This window comes from Triplophysa dalaica, chromosome 25 (assembly GCF_015846415.1).
Source record: "Triplophysa dalaica isolate WHDGS20190420 chromosome 25, ASM1584641v1, whole genome shotgun sequence".
NCBI classification, from domain to species: Eukaryota; Metazoa; Chordata; class Actinopteri; order Cypriniformes; family Nemacheilidae; genus Triplophysa; species Triplophysa dalaica.
In genome coordinates this window covers 12,600,247-12,622,106 of record NC_079566.1, presented here as the reverse complement: position 1 = coordinate 12,622,106, position 21,860 = coordinate 12,600,247, and the positions used below count along the sequence as shown (strand labels likewise).

General features: G+C 39.3%; 1 protein-coding gene across 2 annotated transcripts in view; it reads right to left on the bottom strand.

The window, feature by feature from the left end:
* Positions 1-21,860, bottom strand: part of pvrl2l (PVR cell adhesion molecule related 2 like) — a 98,768-nt gene that overhangs the window by 47,658 nt on the left and 29,250 nt on the right. For both annotated transcript variants that reach the window (XM_056740945.1, XM_056740946.1), the window contains exons 2-6: positions 15,186-15,295; positions 14,631-14,874; positions 12,656-12,949; positions 11,712-11,829; positions 10,052-10,200 (exon numbers count right to left, since the gene is read on the bottom strand). In XM_056740945.1, coding sequence (XP_056596923.1) covers positions 10,052-10,200; positions 11,712-11,829; positions 12,656-12,949; positions 14,631-14,874; positions 15,186-15,295 — 915 coding nt within the window. The remainder of the gene's footprint in view (positions 1-10,051; positions 10,201-11,711; positions 11,830-12,655; positions 12,950-14,630; positions 14,875-15,185; positions 15,296-21,860) is intronic.

Genomic DNA, 21,860 nt, shown 5'->3' with positions numbered 1-21,860 from the left:
AATAATTGTTTTCTTTTTGTCAATGTATTACGATGTTGTATTTATGTAGTTGACAATTTTTTAATTTACATATAGCGTAGAATGTGAGGCCAAAATAAAAGTATATATATATTAAGAGTTCATTTGCAAAAATTGTTTTTATAAATGTTCAAAAATCATCTTTTTTCTTATGTTTTATGTTTTTATTGTGCGTTCCTGTTTATATTGTGAGCTGCAATTTTTTTAGTTATTATTACTTAATCAAAACAACCCAACTGCATTTTGATTAATATTATTTATATTATGAACCAAAAAAAATGATTTTTGATTTTCAACTCATCATATTAAATAATACATTATATATCATCATTTATAGATCATTTAACATGATCATTATTATTATTTTTAATAATGCCATAAAAGAGACTTAACTTCATTGTTCTTTTCTATAAATTTCTGCTATATTACACCAAAGTACACATGTGCGGTTTATTTGTCAACTACCCATTTACTGTTAGGTTATGTCTACCATCATTTTGTAAAAATAATATATAAAAAACAAATATAAAAAAGTACTGACTCTTCAACAAGTTGCGCAATACGAGGTTTACAAGAGTTATGCACCAGAATGTAACACCCAGTATGAGCAAAAAAACAATGAAACAAAAAAGCAAGCTGAGGTTCTCCGGTTTGCTTCATTCAAGTGAAGTAGATCTTCAAGTTCACCGTGTATCTACTCCAGTAGGCCTTACAGAAAGACACACAGACTCCACTGCTCTTATTCTTCGCTCTCGGCCAAGCCATCACAAATTCCACCTCCAGCAATCTCCCCAGTTACCATGACAATTTGAGTCATTACAGATTCAGGCAACTAGAGACGAGTCAAGAGGGTTCCCAAATTTACCGCCGTCTCTATTTAAGCCTGGCTTTCACAGCACTGTCTTCCACCACTGAGTAACAGTTCATCAAAGAATAAACAGGAGTGATGGAAATGTGTACGAACACGTATATTCACATTAAATATCTTCCCACACGACACGGATACAACTTAATATCCCTGCAATGTAACAAGCGTACGCAATCTCTCGCTCTCCCACGCTCTTTTCAAACCCTCGGTTCTTTAGCTTTTCAGGCGGTTTATTTTATCCCTTCCCCAGGAGACGGAGAAGTGCTAAAACAGCGCTTTCTTAGGATAACCCCCCATACTTTTTGTTGACAATTTTTCCCTCTTAATCCACCGACGTATTAAAGGAATAATTTACTCAGAAATAAAAAAATGTCATCACGAATTCATCCTGGTGCTTTCAAACCCATATGGTTTTCTTTTCTACTTTACAGCACAAACGGAGATGATAGGCGGGATTTTGACATTTTTCTTTTCTATACATGAAAGTGAAAGGCGAGTTTCAAATATGGAAAAAACACAAAGACAAATACAGCCTCTGGTCACTATCATCACATGGAAAATATCAGCCAAATATTAAGCCAAATTCCTCCTTTTTGTTCTTCAGAAAGAAAAAGGAGTTGAATAAATAATGAAAGAATGTTCATTTTTAGGTGACCTATTGCGCAAGTCTCTTTAAAGACCTCCTGTCGACTAAACATAGACACACAAAGCCGCTCACATCTCCGCTCTCTCTTAACCTCAGTCTCTGTGACACTATCTCTGGCAGATGCCACAGCTCAGGATCCATAATTCATTGGGCTAGAGGACAGTATCCGTGAACCCTCGACATCCAGCTTTGAGATTTTAAGACAAAAGACAGAGGTGGATGAGGAGAGACAGAGCACTGCTTCATCTTGTCTCAGACTGCGACAGAACAACTGGCTTATGTTACGCTTTGACCGCTTTCCACCTTTCCAGCAGCAAACCATTTTATTATTTAATAAGCCCTTTTTATAACACTTAAATTATGTTTCCTTGCTTTAAAGATCAGCTGACCAGTATGAATTTCAACACCGGGCCCAATTTCAAACGTACTTTCCTGCTAATTGAAAATACAGCCATTTACTTAATCTTGCTGCATTGCCAGGAAAAACCAAATAAGCAATTGTCAATGTTTGGAAGAGAGCCGACTGCTGGAAGCACGTCCCAATATGGTCTCTAAATATTTTTCATATAATGGCGTAGAAACGTGCTAAATTAAATCCCTCAAATTTGTCTCTGCAAAATATTCTTCCATTCGCCAAAGACACTTCATTATGCCACCATACTGTTTGGAAAAGTTTCCTACAGTTTAATGAAATAGATTGAAGTTTTTTTTTTCGCGTGTAGGCTGTAGTTTTAAAAAGGTCTCGCACTCTTTGACACCCAAACACAATTTAAGATCCTCGCTGATTTAAACTGTAATCCATTTTATGGCGCTCGGCCAGCGGCAGCAGCATTTTGGAAAGTCTTGCGAGGTGACGAGAGTTCGGCTATCGATCTACTGCAGGGCTAATAAAACATTAAGCCGGCCTTTATGAACGTTATCGAAAACAGAGTTTCTACAACCCACACGAGAGTGAGTCTTAGAAAGTCGTGGAAGTTGTTAAAGGTCATTACTGTCTAAGAATGTTGATGGGCTTGTGGACAAAGCACCTCTCCAGATCTCCTGACCTTTAGCGCGCCCGCCATGCTCCTCAAGTGCCATAACTGCGGCACATTATTATTCAGCTGAACTCCGTTAATGACATGCTGGAAACCCTTTGCACATTAAAACCTGTTTCCATTTTTCTACACACACATATGAGCCGGAATCTGGTGCCCTGCGGCGCACACACTTGTGCTATTAAAAGCCATTGTGAGGGAGCTAAAAATGGCCGATGTTATTAAATAAATGGCTTTATTAAGACGAGACTATACTGGAATGTTGGACAGCGCTGCATATTCAAAGTACTCGATGCATAAATTGTTTTTAGAGAAATGTTCTTGCTTCTAAAATACCTTAATTTCTGTTTTAAAAAGCCTAAAACTTACAGCCTGTGGTAAAAAAGTTCATTACAATTGTACAACCCCTTTGAATGTTATTAATAATAAGAAAATTGAGTTCAGAGGGAAACTAATTATTCCTCTAATCTTATGAGTAAATTGATTTAAAAAATGATTAATTTATGAAAAATTTAGGTGTAAAGTTCAGACTGCATGCATACAGTGGCCTCATTTACAAGACTTAAAGGATTAGTTAACTCAAAAATGAAAAGCGTTTCGTCTCTGTCTTTCCGAAACGTTGGATGTTAAAATTAGCTGTTGTTCGGGAAATGGAAAAAAACATGGTACTTTTTGAATGATTGAATACTGTTTAGTCAATATTGAGAAGCACTTTTTAAGACTTTTTATTGGTTAGATATTAGCAAAGCCAAGTGACAAACATACACATACAAACTTATAATAATGATTTATGGCAACAACTAAACAATCACACAATGTGGAGATACAATGTTTCAGAAGGACAGCAGCAAAATGCAAAGTATATGATTCATAAATGTTACGATTTTCATCCTACCAAAATATCCTTACATTTTAAATGCCTTGATTTCTGTCTTTAAATTCCTTAAAAGCCTTAAATGTACAACCTGGGTTGAAAAGTTAATTACACTTGTTTAACCACTTAAATTTAACTTACTTAATTATAAGATAATTGGGTTCAGAGGGAATCTCTGAAAACTCATGATAATTCCTGTAATTTATATCTTAAATTGTAGTAAAGTAATTTCAAAAATGATTAATTTCAACTTAAATCATGATATTTTCTGCAAGACTTAAAGGACTAGTTAACTCAAAACTGGAAAACCTTAATTTTGTAGCTGTCCTTCCAAAACATTGGCGGTCTGTTTGTCAGGAAATTAAAAAACACTGCACTTTTTGAAAAACACATAATAATATCTTTATTTCTGTCTTTAAATGCGGTAAAAGCATAAATAAGTACAACCTGAGGTGAAAAGTTCAGCACACAGTTTTCAACCCTCGGATGTCTAGATTCACCGTTGGTCAGGAAATGAAAAAACACTGCACTTTTTGAAAAACACATTTTAAATATCTTTATTTTGTAGTCTTAAATTGCCGTAAAAAGATTAAAAAAATCTGTTTTCAAGCACTTTTATGTGATCAATTATTATAAGAAAATTGAGTTCGGGGGGGAAACTCTGAAAATTCCTCTAATTAACATTTTATGAGTAAATTAATGGAAAAGAATATTGTTTAAAAATGTCAGCTTAAAAAAACTAATGACATTTTTACAGACTTAAACAACTACTTAACTCAAAAATGAAAAAAAACCTTAAACTACTCCCTATCATGTCATTCCAAAAGACTGTTGTTCACCTTGACTTGAAATATAACAAGTAACAGACCATTAAAACAAATTTTTGTTCTCGAATGAAAAACCCGAACGGGAGTAAAAGACAGAACGTTCACGTGTACCGTTCCTTTAATAAACCCTTGTTATTCTCAATTCACCAAGACAAGAACCTTCCTCAAGCCACATGATTACACTAACAACAATCACCACGCTCAAGCGTGTCATTTTGTGTCATTATGCATGTTTCTGAGCTACAGGTTCACACGCAGCCCACCACCAATTCTACACGCTGATTGCGAGCAGCGTTCCTGTACCAAACTCAATATAATGATGCAACCAAGGCATCCACTTTCGCTCAACTCTAAATGCTTCCCATCCGTAAAAAACAAAAACATCCACCCCGGGTAGAACTGCATCCTCTATGCAAGCAATCAATCACGCGACAATGGCGTACCGGAGCGATCCGCACATGCACCGTGTGAACGCGATCATTATATTCTAATTTATTTCGGCTAAAATACACAGGTTTTTTGACAGCGGGAGGGATGATGGATAGAAGGAACGGGCTGATCGCATTTCCTTTGCCAGTAAAGGATAGGCTCAAATCTCAGGTCTGGCCTCGGGCGGTTCCTCCCAACCGGTCTCGCACGTCCCACTATTGATTTATTGGAGAGCTCGGGGCGCGCGGATTCAGCTCGCGCGGAGCTCTCCTGTTGTTTCCCTAAAGCTCCGGTTAATTGACAAGTGACGTGGTGACCACTAATGGTGCTGCCAAAGTTGGCTCAACTGAAGAGTATCTGGAATAATTACTGGGAACATTTTTGAATGGTATAATGGAGTGTGTACATCAGTAGGTCACATGTAACATATAAAGAGATTCCAATGAATAATACGGCTTTGAGATCCTTATAACCCCAGTGTCAAAGACAAGAACAAACACACGCACGTTGACGGCTTAAATCGCGAGGCGGTGAAGCCGTTCCGGAGGAGGAGAATATTTCTGACACTCACGTTTCTCCGTTTCGATCTGTGGCAGGCGATAATCCCCGGGTGCCTATCGTGATTTGTTCTGTCCTGCTTAAATCACCCCGAGCATTGTACACCAAACACCCGGGCATAAGCATGGCTGAGTGGATTACAACATCAGAATCTCCGAAAAACGCCTCCCGGATCTAGGCCTTTCAATGTGATGCTTCCCCAATAAAACGAATCTTATGCAGAGCACGTTTGTATTAAAGATGTGTTCAGGTAATGACTAATAACGAGAGATATCAAGGTTGAGGAAGAGCTGGAAATAGCTCCGCTAAGCCAGGCTAACCACGGCTAAACTGTAAAAGGATCCGTTAATGATTTTTCAACAGTTCACTGCGTCCGCCATCTCATCGGCGCAGAAATGCGTGAGAAATGTTCCTTTGTCACATTTCTGTCCCCGGAGAGACAGGCCGCTCCTCATAATCTACTATTTTCCTAAGAAAATCCAGTCGGGTAATGAGACCTGAACTAAATGTTTATGAAAAATGCAGCCGACTCCATCTGGATAGTCACGGCGGGCGCTTCGTTCTCCAACATTAAAGCATCGGTATGGACGATCTGGCGCATTTTAAGCTGAGATGAATTGAAGGAACGGCTCATAAAAAAAGCTGCTCTTAAGTAAAGACTCCATTGATTCGCATGCATGGCTTCATACGTCTTGGAGGCGCTCTGAGCATCTTGGATAGATTTCACGAGCAATACATTAGCATACTCACAAAACAGATTTTATTCTGAATCATCATTCTTTTACATTGAAATACAGAATATATTTGAGGCCATGTATTTTAATTTAGAGAAAATATGTGACCCTTAGTAGCCAGGTATATCTGTAGCGATAGCCAACAATACACAGCCTAGTAGGGATCAAAATGTTTCTTTAAAAAAGAAAAAAAATCATTAGGATATTAAGTAAAGATCATGTTTCATGAAGATATTTTGTAAATTTCCAACCATAATTATATATATATTTTTTTTAAATCGCAGAGTCGCAAACAAATTTGGCCAATCCTAACAAACCAGACATTAATGGAAAGCGATTTTGGAAAACAGACAACAGCACACCATTGACTTCCATTGAAGTATATGGTCATTTTACAAAAGATCTTCTTTTGTGTTCCACAGAAGATGAAGTCATATACATGTTTTAAATGACATAAGGGTGAATTTATATTTACATTAAGTCGGTTCATGCAATGTATGTTGTTTAAGTCTTAAATGGCCCAAAAGGCATTCATAAATACATTAAATATTTCTCCTGACTCATTTATTCCAGGCTTATTTACAGTCTTATAAATCATTTAATCATTAGAATCAGAGTTGGTCAGTAAGATAGCCACAAGCGAGACCCTGCCAAGCCTGCTTTCAATTATGAGATTGATCAAAGTAAAAGGCAACACAAGCGAGCCCTAATGTTTCCACAGCGCACCCTAAGGTTTCTGAAGTGAGCCCTTGCTTCTGTAATGAGCTCTAATGATGGACACTGGCCAAAAGCCAAGTAGTTTTCCCTGCCCACTCCACTGACATTTCACTTAATGTTGGCAGAGCAACATCTCCTCGCCTTCTCATTGCCCCTTTTTTGTCTCGCTGTCGATTTTCTCTCAAAACTGTAGGCGATAAGCGTCATCCAGATGTCACGCGAACGAGGTCTCTCGCGCCTTATCTCACATGCCAAGTTGCAGACTTTGTTTTCACACAGCGTCCCTAGTGCCAGGAAAACTGTGTGATAAGGTATACAAAGAGTCAATCTGATGTGATCAAGGATGTAATATTCAGGACAAAGAGAAGACCAGAATGTTAAAAAGAAATCAATGAATAACCATCATCACTCCAACGCTAATCGGAATATCTCGGCAGCTTAAGCCGGAAACAACATGATAAAATGTTGGTCCTATCCAAGACGCATGCTAGCTGAACAGAACTGGTGAAGCTGGTTAACCAATGAAATCTTGCCAACAGCAACCAAACTCAACATGACATCACCATGCATGAGGGTAATGGAAGGGGTATTTTGTGCAAACGAGTGCATGCAAATGTGCACTTGTCGTTTTGCATGAAGTCAATTGCAGATTTCCTTCAGAGGGCCACTATAAGAACCAATAAAGAGCTCCAGAATCCAGCCAAGAATTTAAGCAGCTAAATGGCCTCTCGAATCCCCCCACAAGAGTCAACAACGAAAGCCTTTAGTTTTCCTCATTTGCTGTCTGAGATGGCTAGGGAAAGGAAATAAATGGGGAAACACTCCTTCTTGGCAAGTGGCATGATAAGTCTGGTATCTGGCACAAGCTGAGGTTCCCCCCTTAACCCAAACAGAGAAAGAAATGAGAAGTCAAAGTGATTTCAACTTTGAGGGAATGACGTCAAAACACTCCTTTAACCTCTCTCTTCACTTTCACTTCACACAACGTTTAACAAGAATGTATAAACATCATTACAAATACATGCAAAAACACTCAAGTTCTCCACCTTCTGTACAGTGGGCTGCAAGTACGAGATATGATGCGTTTCAAGCTCCTCTTGTGTTTGCACACATCTCGAGTGTAATCAGCTGAGCTTTGTCATGATGTGCGTCTCGGTCATACCGACAGCTCGAGCACTTTACAGATATATCAGTCTAGCGATGTTCGAAAGCAAAAACGCATTCTTGCCTCGCTTCGTAATCCTATCAAAACAAAATCTTGAGAGCTGTTGTTGGTGTAGACTGACATCACACGGTTTCCACCCTAATCTAAAGTCCATCTGGCTGCCCAAATGCCATGGAAATCAATAAAAGATGACTATCAATTACAAATATACAAAACTAAATAAATGCTTTCCGTATTCAAAAGGCCACATGAAGCAAGAAAGTTTCACAAGGAAAGAAACGTTACACAGCCACATACAGTCTGCTTTGTTTTCGTACCCAACGGTCTAAGGGAATTATGCAAATCAGATAACAAGTCAAACCCAGCCAAAACATTTGCACCGAACACAATTTGCCCATCTCGCAAGCCAGCTTCGAGTGCAAAATCGCAGCAGACCGCCACAATGTGTCACACTTAACTCGGGCCTCTACGCCATCTCTCCACCGCTGTGTTCAAAGCGTCCAAAAGCGCTTTAAAATGCTGAAAGTGTGCCCGACTACATTTCACGTCTGGATACATGCCCGACTATAATGCTCTTCTCCATCATTTGATGAATTACAGCTGCCATGATCATTAGAAAATGTCTCTTAAATAAAACCCCTTTTACTGCCAACGTCGGTATAACTTTCCATAAGGTCAGTCGTGCCAGGCACAGCGCTGACTTGAATAATGCACAAATAAGAAGAATCTATATAAAAAGGAGGCTGTTTAGCATTCATTCATTTAATTGCAATTTTATTTCAACATGCGTGGAGCGAAGCTGTACCAGCGCGAACAGTGCCAGGTTCGACTAGATTAGCATGCACAGCAGCAATGCAAACCTTGTTTGATTTATCATTTCTGTCGCATTCAACTTAATGTGCGAATGTCGGACCAGCGCTAACCACTTTCAGTTCATGCAGATCTAATATGGATTTCCCAAAAAAGATTAACAGTTTAACAAAACTGTCAAAGACAAAGTCAACTAGATCACTTTCAAGCAAGACAATGTGACGGCATCCATGACAGTTATTCGTGTTGTTTGTCTTTCGTGTCAACAGTTTAGGGGAGTGCAATAGTGACTGTATCAAAGAGTGGGTGTACGTGAACGTTTCTGTGAAAAGAGGACCAGGCGTGCTTATGACAGCGATAAGACTTTGCCCTGTGCTACTGTTGTCAAGAGGAAAGAAAAAACGTTAGAACAACATCCCACACTTTCTCGCTACAGCGCGCCTACAAAGAGCCTTTGTTCTCCCACAAGACAATCGAAGTCTCCAAAAGGATTCCCACGGATTCTAAATGCGGTTCGCGCGCTCGCTCTAGCATGAGAAAGTGCCAAAAGCGATGCGGCTCCCGGGCACGCACGCATTTCGCAATGCGGGAGCTCTGTGGCTGACTGACAACATAATATAAGAAATGGACCGTCACAACAGGTCGTTGCGAATCAAAAAAATGTGCGTGTGATCAAGTTTTAAGCCCAAAAGAAGAGAAAGGACATTACCGCATGCAGAAGAACAGCAAGAAAAAAAATCACCAGCATCTTTCTGGTTGAGAAAGGTTAAAGAAAAATGCAGGGAATCAAATGTTAGGTATGATTAGGAAACACGGAAGGGAAAGGAGAATTGAAAAAAAGAAACCCGGCAAACTGGCTCACACCAAGTGACTTCACCAAGAACAAAGACTTCTTCAGAAAATCCCCCCAAATTTGGACAGGTAGGCCAACTAGAAAGCCAACCACCAAGCAAGCGTTTGGCTTCTGAAGCCCACCCACAAGAGACGTCTGCACGCATACTAACATGATTGTTTTTTTAGACAGAAAGAAGAAACCCTGCTCCCAAATTTAGTGTTTGTGTGTTTGACTCTGTGCAGAGGGATGTGTCGTGCATCTAAAGTTGGTGTCCTAACCAGGCGTGATGCAACTTATGAGCAACAAGTTATTCATCTGTTCGACGTGTCGCTGCTTCAAACAACCAAAACATGTTTGATATGCATAAAACAAAATGTTGTTACGTTGCACCTGGTTAGGAAACTGTTGTGTTATGTGTGTGTACACAACCCGAGGAGTGAACATTTAAACCAATGTGAGCATCATACACAGGTACCTGTGTGTGTGTGTTTGTGTGTGTGTTTGTGACATTCCTGCACCGTGCACATACTCACCGATGACGATGATGGCGAGCTCTTTCTTTACAGATCCCAGGCTGTTCTTCACCTCACATACAAATGTTGTGTTCACGGTTTCATCCACTTTCTTCACCAACAGCTTGTTCTGATCCACCTGTACTGTAGCTGGCATCTGACCAGATGCACTGAGAAACACGAGCACAAAACAAAACATCACACACGTCAAATTATAATATAAGAAAGCAGAATTTAATAGTCTCAATGATGCTGACGAAGCTAAAGGCACTAGATTTATATAGACAGACCCACTTTTCCAAATCAGCCAATGGCGATAATCTTTAAGCGGCTTCTTATTAGCATACCAAGTCACTCCATCAAGGATCGATTTTTCTTTAATGTTTATTTGCAATATGCATTTTTAAGAGAGACCTTCTACAATCATGGGGAGTTTTGGGATTAACAGATTAACACCTCACTTGATAAAAAAAGACACGTCTGATTTATATTCGCAAGTGTCGTCTGTCCTTACTGTGAGCGTGATAACACATCAGTCGCTTATATCCGTGATTCATTCACATGAGCAGTTGTCAAAAATGCTAAAGAAGCACAAATGTATTCACGAATATATCTGAACATTTAGATGTGCATTAAATCTTTTACAGATTTGCAAATCGAGTGTTAATAGACACAAAATTCTACTGCATTGACCCAACAGAAACATCGCAATTTTGATTGACAGCCATGTATCAAATGAGAAAGATGCAATTTAGTGCGAAATGTGGCACACAGCGCACGTTTGTGAATAAACATTTAACGTCGCTGCAATACACGCAAGCATCTGTCACACAACCGGTCTTGTTAATAAATGTTGTTTCTCGATTGGTATCGATTCATGTGCTCCTTTGTTTTGTTGAGAAAATGAAGGTAAAGCAGTGAAGCGTTAATAGGCTGTTGTTGTATTACGCTAGAGGCAGAGATGCTTTAGCAATTCGCTGCCAATTAGCCTGTGGCTTCTGTTAACAGCTTAACTGTTATCTTTGACTTTGCTTATGCTGTAGATACAGTTCAATGATTACACATCTACATGAACAGCAACAGAACATAAATGCGTTCTGCTAGGACAAGATTAATAATAATGAAAATGAAAAAACAACGACAACATAGCCCGTACTGTCATTAATAATTAACAATTGAAAATTCTATTATTTTCTCCCCATCATGTTATTTGTGATATTTTTCCTGTACTTTTTTTTTAATTAAAAAAATGTATATTCAAATAAAACAAAATAATAACTTTAATATGATTATGACTTTAATGATCCTAATCTGAATGTGCAAAAAAATTTTACTATAAAGGTTGGATTTGTTAACGTGAGTTAACTTTCTTCATGCATTAGCTAACATTAACAAAAATTGTGCAATATAATTTTCAAGCATTTATTCAGATTTGTTTATGTTAGCTGGAACCTTAGATGTTAAAAATGTATTAGAAAAAATTCAAATGAACATGATTAATAAATACTGGAGAAGTTGTTAGTTCGTGTTTGCTAATGCATTGTCTAATGTACGCTGTTACCAAAATATCTTTATAACCCACATGACACAGGGAATATGGGCGAGTGAATGACAATTAACTTTTGAGTATATATTATTATTCTCATCACTATTGAGAGTTTATTTTTGGAGGATCACTCACGCGGTCCACTTCACATCAGTAGGTGCAGGATTAGCATCAGCCTGACACATCAACATCACATCAGTCCGACCCATATACCAGTTATAGTCATATCCATCTATCGACACAGTGGGGGGATCTATAAAAACGAAGAGGAGAGAGACATTAAAAGACGAACTGGTTAGGCTACATTACTTTGAAAACAGCTAAGCTTCCGTCATGCCACTGGAAAATTTGACTTTTGTTAGCTACTCCCTAACACTGTCCACTCCGGCATTGACAGCACAGTTCTAAGGCTGATTATCTGCCGTTCATGGCTGGGGAAAAAGATATAGATATGCTGAAGGTTGCACAGCGAGGCTCAGGTAGCACCCCGACACACGGGAGAAACACGGAATAAAAGAAAGTGCAAGAGGCGAGGATGTTCCAACAGCGGGATTTATAAAAGGAACGGTGAAGTTGCAAATCTCCGACAACCCCAAACATTGCAGCTCGACTGTGCTAACACTGACACCTCGAACACTCTGTAAATAGCTTTCAAGAAAAAAAAATGTGTTGAGGCAGACATATGAGGCTGAGAAAGAGACGGCTGAATGCATTTGCTGATAAAAGAAGGGAGACGTGATGGAGAAAAGATGTTATGAGCAAGTTTATATGAGTGTCGCTGTCGTTAACAAAAGCTAAATCTGAAACATTTAAAATGCAATGTGAAGATACAACATTACGGGAAAACACATTTTTATGATACTAAAACCAACTAAAACAAAAGGCGAAATTAACATATTAACATAATACAAATGGATGAATACAAAATAAAATGATACAAAAAAAAAGGAAAATGGTGTTACACTGAAAAATTGTAAATATGTACTGTATATAGAATATGTATATATATATATATTACTATATTCGTATAATATTTAAATGAAAAAAAAATAGTATGTGAGTTTGTGTATGTTTCTTACACTCCACCACCAGCTTCAAATTAAACCGCTGAGGTTCGTTCTGCGCCCTTTGATTCACCAGACAGGCAAGTTCTTTTCCGTTGTGAGATGGAGTCGGGACGATCCGATACTCGCTCTTCACAGTCACGGTATCGTCGCTCTCAGGCACTGATGTGTGGTTATAGCGGCCGTCAATGTCTGCACTCCAGGAGATAGTAGCCTCGGGTTTTCCCTGGGCGGCCTCGCAACGTGCCACGACTACCTCAGAAGAGCCGGCCTGCACTGGGACGGGGGCAGCTGAGTTTTTGGGTTTGGCTGAAGGGGAAAGAGAGTCGGAAAGAGGTTATGAAGGAGAGTTCCTCATTTTTATCCATCAAGCAGTGAAAACCTTTGAGCTAGAAGGCCTGCGGCAGAGCTACACAAACTGCACGGCTGGACAGTGGGGTTGTTTTATTTACATATATATATTTATTTAGACAATATCAAATATATACAGTTTCATGTATAGCTGATTTTATATCTAGCTGCTGGTTACTGATGGACAATATATATATATAAATATTTTCAAATTAAATAAATATATTTTATTTATTTGTATTCATATCTATTTAATGTATTACTATATTAAATTTACATATAATTGCATTTATTTGTTTGCTTGTTTTCCATATATATGGGCCATCTGTGACCACCAGGTAGATATGAAATCAGTAGAGAGAGAGCGCTTGAGAGCATTGAGTTCACAAACAAACTCACCAAATGAACACAGAGTTAATGTGTTACTTTATGTAACCGCGCTAAGCGTGGAGGACAAACAGAGCGAGAAGCTTGCACATATCTCCACATGAAGAATAACAAACAGGCTGCAATGATTCACAACATCACTCTCTTTCTGATGATAGCTTCAGCTTAGTCATTGAAATGATGAATCAGACTAATGGGAAACATAAGCATTAAAGCAGACAGCAGAAACACGACTGTGAGTAAAGCTAATGTAGTTTAGCATGCATCAGCGTCTGGCCGTTCCTAATTGCACTAAAGTTGCTAAAGATTTTGCAGCTAACGCATCAATCTTGAGACGTGCGTTTGTGATCTGTATTATAGGCCTGGGTGATATATGGGATATTTACAATGCAGTTGATATGATTTTGTCGCGGATGTAAAATGAAGCAATATTGTGAATAACGCGGCGTTTTTAGTGGAAGAATTACTCAGCGATTAAGTGTGAGTCAGACTGATTTATTGTCGCTAGCACAAATGGCGCCGGAGCTGGAAAGTTTGATTCATTATTTTGCGCCAATTAATTTGTGCGAACTGTAGACTACACTGCAATAGAGGTTATAAAACAAATTTGAAGAATAATTTGCGTCATCACTCAAACATGCTAACAGAGGTCTCCATTTAGCAGTTTTAAATATTACATTGGAATATTGATTAATAACAATACGGGACATAACGATTAAAAAGACGTTTGGAAAAAAGAAAATTTGTTCATTATTTACTCAACCTTGTGTCATAAACCTAAATAAAGTTCTTCTGCAGAACTCAAATGAAGAACAATCATTTAGAAATATGAATCAAACAACACTGACTGCCGTTGACTTCCATTATACGAACACAAAACCACAGAGGCATTTCTCAAAATATCTTCTTTTGTGTACCGCAGAAGAAAGTTTCATATACAGTTTTTGAACAAAATAAAAGTAAATAAGAATCATAGGCTTTTTATTTTTGGGAGAACTATCCCTTTAAATCATTTTAAATGCGAAACAGTGTAAAATCCCTCGCGTGCGATTTGACATATAATATAAAGATAAACATCATATATTGTGATATTTAGATGGAAATGTCAAGATGTAATATTTGACCTACAGTAAATCACCCAGCTCTAGTCTAAAAAGGAGAACGCTGATCTCACACACTGAGTCATGAGGCTGTCTTGTTTTTCAGAAAGCTCTGCAGCAGGCCTATAAATAAACCTAACCGTGTAACTTACCCATCATGATAAGAGTGGTTTGTCCCTGTTCGTTTCCGCTGGGATAAGTGGCAAACTCGCAGATGTACCTGCCCGCATCCGCCATCCTCAGTTTGTCGATCCTGATGGATGGAGTCTCCAGGGTGCCTTCTGTGAACTTAACTCGGCCAACAAAGTGCGGATTAGGGAAACTCGGTCCATATTGGGGATGGTATACAGCGATGTTGTGTCTCTCGCCTTCGACGTGCTCGAACATCCACGAGACCTGAAAAGAAAAGAGGGTTTGAATCCTTTAACAGCATTGCTACCATGTAACCCGTTTCAACGAATCACTTATTTGCAGTAGCCTCACATCCACTGAATCATCAATTGTCTTAACCAGGTGTGACGCGCCAAAGTAGAAAGTGTTAAAGCGATCTCCTACAGGTTAATTGCTTACTTTAAGACTCTGAGCTTCTCCAAAAAATAAGAAAAACGCATTTCGGTTCGTTGTTTAGATCTGTGGTGGACAAATTACTCCTCATTGGAAAACAGTCGGGTTCTGTTAAGATGAATCAAACAAGTGTTCATTATTACCTGTGTGAGTTTGGTTTCGCCGCTCTTGGTGAACTCGCAGCGCAGGATGACGGACCCGTTCGGATACGCCGTGATTTCATTATCCACTCGCACGCGCTGACTCCAGACCCCTGCGAAAAGAGAGAAACGTTTCAGAATCACATCGTAAAATCTGGAACAGATCAGGATTGTACGTTTTGCAATCGAACCCAGATGTTGGGCTCCCTTAAGAAAAAACACACCAGTCTGACTATATTCCAGGGCCTGGACTTCCTCTGGGATAAAAGTGCAGTCTCAGACTGATTAAAAACTGTCTGATATCTATTGACGGAATGTTCAGACGTCTCGTCATGAGATCCATCCAGCTTTGATTGCCCATAATTAAAAAAATAATAATAACACGATTCAGCCAACTCATATCATCACTGCATCTATATACACAATCACAGGCACAAATCAGAGAGATACAAATGACTCATGAAATACAGAATAACATATTTTACTGTCATATTCTTTTACAGAGCATATTTTACTGTAAGTGTGACGTACAATGATAAATAAACAATGGGTTGGCCCAAATAGTCAAGCAGGGCTGCACAACGACATTGCGCAATAGCACTTCATGAGTTCAAGTCCGGGCACACGGTGCTTTCCAGATTCCTGTACACAGCTCGAAATAACTTCTAATCTTGTGAGCTCTTTACTGTACTTTTAAAAAATCTATACAGTTATATGACTGGAAGTGATTCATAATTATCTTCTTAGTAGTTAAGGGGTGTAAGATGAAGGAATCTGTGACACGTTGTTTTAGAAGTTATTACCTTTTAATGAAAGTTTATGGAGACAAATGCTTTTTCTTAGGAATAAAGTGCACAGTTCAATCGATAACACCTGCAGTGTATCAAGGAAGTACATTGGGTTTGATTTTTATTTCATGTAGACTTGTATACAGCCATGGCTTATATCTCTCTAGGGGACATTTTACAATAATTGTAAGTCATTAGGATCTCCACTGTGTGAAAAAAAAAACACTCATGTTAGTTTGTGCGGATAATAATTTTAATAAAACCATCTCAGCATCATAGACTAACATGCATCTCTCGGCCAAAAACTTGACACGTCTTAGTTTCTGACTGTAATGCAATTTAGTCATCACGATAACATCCTTAACAGTCAAGCGATCGTAACATCATAATAGGCAGTTTGACATTTATGGGGCCATAAAAGTGTATGTCGTGATCGTGTTAACTTTATAACTTGATAACTCGCTGAACTCGCTGAAGATAAAAACTGAAAGGACCACGTCTGCTACAGCAATGTCAATCTTTACACGCTTGAAAGTTTGACCCACTGGCTATGATCCCAGTCTCTCAAATCTCGGCGTGGACGCAGAAGACGGCAAAGTTCAGGTTTTTCGAAGCTCTCTCTCTCTCTTTGCTTTCTCGCCCGGCCCAATACAAAGGCAGGTTAAAATAAACAACCCACGTTTTGGCTCGGGTGGTGTGCAGACTCCAGCGAGCTCCCACGGAGAGAGAAGCGAGAGACCTCCAGCTCAGAGCTACTGGAGTCAAAGGCCAGCGAGTAGCAGGAGAGCTGCTCCACATACACGGGTGGAATAAGGAATGCTCGCGCACACAAAGCATCGGCACTTCACAACGTACAGACGCATTATCAGCGCACCCAAACACACTCAAAAGACAGACCTCAAATTGCTTCGCACCCTGAAGAGGATTAGCTCTATCAAATGCGGGGTCGTGACTACATAAAATGATACATAAACATAGCTCGACTTGTTATACAAGAAAAATACTTGCAATCCAATACAATGCGAAAGCATTCCTCGCTCACGATAAATCCCTTTAGCGTCTCCGAAAGAGCTCAGGCGTACTGAATGTAACCAAACAGAGAGATCTTTTGCCTTATGCCGACTTAAAAAATCTGTGTGCAGAGAAAATGCGAAATATTATTCATTGTCCTTGTACATACCCAGTATGCGTGTATAAATACCCAACGCTCTGTGCAAATGCACAACACAAATGAAACGTTGCTATCTTTCAGGCCTTGCTATGTACAGAGGGAACAATGTGTTGGCCAAGAGCTCAGGAATGTGTACTTGGACGAATATTTTATAGACTTATACTTGTCTAATCTCCTAACTGATATTTATTTCGTATACCAGGGATTTCTTGGAACACGCATCGATATCAAACTGAATCATGCTGAGAATGCAGATAAAGCTGTTTCTCGAGATAAATGCACCGTCTTACCAAATATAAAAATGAAAAGTATGAAGTCCAAATTTTGATAAACTTAAAAAGGCATTCAGCTGATGAATGATAAAACATAAGAATGTGCACATTTTAAAAGCGAAACAAGTTCACAAGCTTGGTATAAACACAACTTTATTGTCATAGGTGTGGACAGTAGTTTGTGTTAAACTCATCCGTATAGTTATCATGGTGAAAATGAAAGTTTTTTTTGGGTGTTCAACAGTCAAAATTTTGCAATGGAAAAGTGGTTTTAGGATTATGAGAATTGCAGAGGAAAATAAGCAGTCCCAGCGCTCAGTTATAAGAAGAGCGAAGTGTATTACATCTAACTTCAGGCATCCACTTTCCTCTCAATTAGTAATGCCTCCAACAAGAAGATTATATAAGATGCCAAAGTTTTGTGCCAAGGATTAAAGTACGGCGGTATGGATGCAACACACACACACTTGTTTTGCATTTGTATTTCAGGGCTTTAATGTCAGGAAGTGTGTGTTTTCATTACAAGACGGCCCGCGTGTGACTCAGTGTAGCAGAATTCCCCCTGAAGGAACACAATGGCCTGTCAGACCAGCTCGCTGGAATAAGAAACAGAAACACAAAGCATTTATTCACTCACCTCTATTTCTTCACCTCGCTCTCTCTCCCTCTCTCACTTTCTGCTTCATTCCTCTTTTGTTTCCATCTATCTTTGGATTATAACTCTATCGCTCTCCCTACTCTTTCGGTACATAACAACAGATGAGTCATAGGTGGGAATGTACATGTACAAGGTTTCTGGTTGTTAGTTTCCATAAAATGAAACAACTCCATGATGTGTGTTTTTAAATAAATCGAAAACAAAACCAGAAAAGAATAATACAGTAAAGAACAACATGCATCAGGTCTCGCTCTCTCATTTGCATGCGTATCCATGTTTCTCCCTCCTTTGTGTTCAAGTGCTTCTGTTCGTATTCCTTTACTGATCTATTTGCACTGGTTTTAATACCTCTGAAACAGTCGGGGTGTCTGCGCGGGACTCATAGGCTTTACTTAAGGATGATAAATGAACTTAAATAGGCTCGCTATAAGCGCTTAAATAAAACACACACACATTTAAGGCAAAAGAAGCAGTTTAAGGTATAAGCTGGCTTTGTGTACTTAATTCAAAGTTCATTGGTGCTTTTATTATTTATGATGTAATATTCACCTTTAAAGTCATCAATATATTCATATATAAGCACCAGAGAGATGCCATGGGGTAGCATGACCTATGTGCACATAAAAAAAATGCTTTATATATCGATTTACAGTTTAAAAGTATGATTTACAATTTAACATTGCGATTAAGAGGTATGTAAAAAAACAGTAAATATATGGTATCATTCGGATTTCCTTTATAGAACACAAAACAATGTGTAAATAGTTATATAATATAATTATGAATAAAAATTGTTAAACAGACAAGCAGGACATACGGATTCAGTCTTGTCTCTTTACACTACACTAAAATGAAATATAGCTCGCATTATCACATTTAAATCTACTTTCCGCTCACCCAACCTTAACTTTTCCTCTACCAGACGTCCTTCTATGTCTGTAAATGACTGATATGACACCGTACGAGCGAGGCAGGTGCTTTACTTAAGAATGAAAAAACGAACCACATTTAAGGGAAAGAAGCAATTTAACCGAGAGCGCATAAGCTTAATGTAAAGCTCATCTGTCTGAAAAGGCTTACGTTATTTAATACCTAAACAAGTCTAAGCAGAGCAGGAAAACAATATCCTTGGGCGTCTGTTTCAACAATAACTACACGGTTTAAAATGTTTTATGTAAGAAATGTAGATGTAACATCGGTATTCACATTTAAAACGTGCTCTTCTTAGACTAGATAGACATGTATACTAAACCGAATCCTTTTTTTTTTCAAATATAATTAATTAAAATGATACATAAAATATTTCAATAATTTTCAAAGACCCAGAAAAGAAAATGTCATACAAACCTCTTCACAAAAGAAGATATTTTGAATAATGTTGGTAACCGGACAACGGCGATACCCATGGACTTGCATTGTGTTCATATAATAGAGGTCAATGGGTAGCACTGTTGTGCGGTTTCTAACATTCTTCAAAAATATATTCTATTGTGTTCTGCAGAAAAAAGAAAGTCATGCAGTTTTTAAATGACATGAGGTTGAATAAATGACAGAATTTTCACTTTTTGGGTGAACTCTCCCTTTATTATTATTTATTTAAAATAAATCCTTTCTATCAAAGACAAAATACCCCAGGCAGGGCCAATTTAATCTCTGCAATAAACCAACAAATATCAACAATATCTAATTTTTTCTAAGTCAGGCGAATGTTTTAGTCATTTACACAAGGCATTCTCCATCTTGAAATATGACATCATTCCTCGTGCACGCTGACTGGAACGTCATGGCTTAAACTTCTAGGGTCGCCTTCCCCAGGGTCACGGGTTTCAGTGAAGTTTTTTTAGCACCCGTCAGCCTTGAGCCCGTTGTGAGCGCGTATGTGTGAAAGCCTTGAAGAAGTTAACAAAGGCATGGAAGTGCAGCGAGCGGCTGGAAAATAATTAGCGCGGTGAATGCCACGCTAGCGCACACGGCGCACGCTTTTAGAATTTCACAGGAATGTGTTTCTCTCCCGCCGCAGGGTGAACGTTATGAGTCTCTGACGGTGCATTTCTCCGACAACATCTCTTGCTTGGTACAATACTTTAAAATGAATGCGCATACATATTTACCAAAAGAAAACCATATCCAAAGGCACCTTAAGCCACCACATGCGAGGAACTTTATTTCAGGCTTAATAACTGAGGTGAATTGTGATCCTTAATCTCCTGGCGGCCGGGAGGAGAAAAAGGTCATTAAAAAAACAGATTGGGGCATAAGGTGAAGGCGCAGAGGGAAAAAGGTAAAAAAGGGTGTGCGAATGTTTGCCAACCCATTGGTGAACCGCACGACCTCAACGTTCCCTGCGGGCACGATGATGGTATGGATAGCATAATTTAAAAAACCATGATCGCCTCCACCTCTCCGAATCCATTAGCTCTACATGCGCTGTGATCACAGCAAAATGGCCATCAAAATGAGGAAGATTATGCCCATCTCACCTCATTCTCTATACGAGCCCCGGCCTCCATCCCTCTTTTCTTTCATTTATTATGCATTCGCTTTATTTCAAGTATCCTTTACAGCACCGCAGCTCTCACTCACTACTGTTGAAACAAACTCCTTCTAATGCTGCGCTCACCCTCCCTCGACTGTATCGAACTCTCATCTGTCTCTCACTACCTAGTAATCTTCTATCCTTTATAAACTCTCTGTATCTCTCACTCACACACCCCCTGTCAAACGTACGCTAAGGGCCACACCCTCATCCAGACATAAAACACCAGCTCCGAGCGTGCACGCGGCCTAAAGCTGTTCGCCCCGTCAGATCTTTTCTCCTGCATCTTTATTTTCCTCCCTCTAGTGCCCCTTTTTTCCAAGGTCACCTTGTGCGTTCCTCTTAGCCATCCCCTCACTCTCAGCCTTTCATCTCGGTCGCTCCCCCGTCCGTCTGCCTCCGTCTTCATCGTGCATCTCCGATTTTTATTCTTTTCACTTTCATTCCACTTTACAGTTCATTCTTTTATCCTTTGTTAGCTTTTCTCCTTTCATCCGTGGCCCTTTATCTGTAGGCTGGCCCTTCTCTCTCAAATGGGAAGTATGCCATTAGCCTCCCGTCCGGCTCTCTGGCACGCGGTTCTGCTGGCCGCTCTCATCCTTTCCTAACACTTGGCACATTCCTGGTTCTACACTTCAGCTTTGTTCCAAAAAGTCTTCTCTCCCTCTCCGGTAGCGCCCTCACTGCAACGGAAGCTCGTGAGTGATTGATTTGGAACGGCGTACGTAGGCAGCAAACCTCACGAGAACCGCACACGAGACTGGACACGAAATTAATAAACTGAGTTTCATACCATTTTAAGCATAATCAAATTGTGCTCTAATAAGCATAAAATTGCGAAGCACAAACAAATACCGGACTTGTCAGGTGCATTTTGCCACTGATGTACTTGTGAGGGATACATTTGAAGTGCGGCCATTTTATTAATGTTTCTGTCTGGAACAGGTCTCATTTTTGGTACGTGCTTATGTTTCCTTGAAATGCTGTCTAGACGGCTCACTAGGATTTGGAACAGAGCTTTCCCCCCACTATACTGGAATATCAAGTGCACGAGCTATGCGTGCCGTATACAAGTGATGGAGAAAAACACTTTTTTATAAAAATATGTGTGTGCCTTCCCAACGTCAATGCGCGTGAATAATCGAGGCTAAGAGTTTTACCTGTCGTGAGACTATATAAAGCACGCTCAAAGTGTCTGAGGTGTACTAGATTCGAGATGTTTCTGCACTCGCGAGATAGGCATGCTGTTTCTC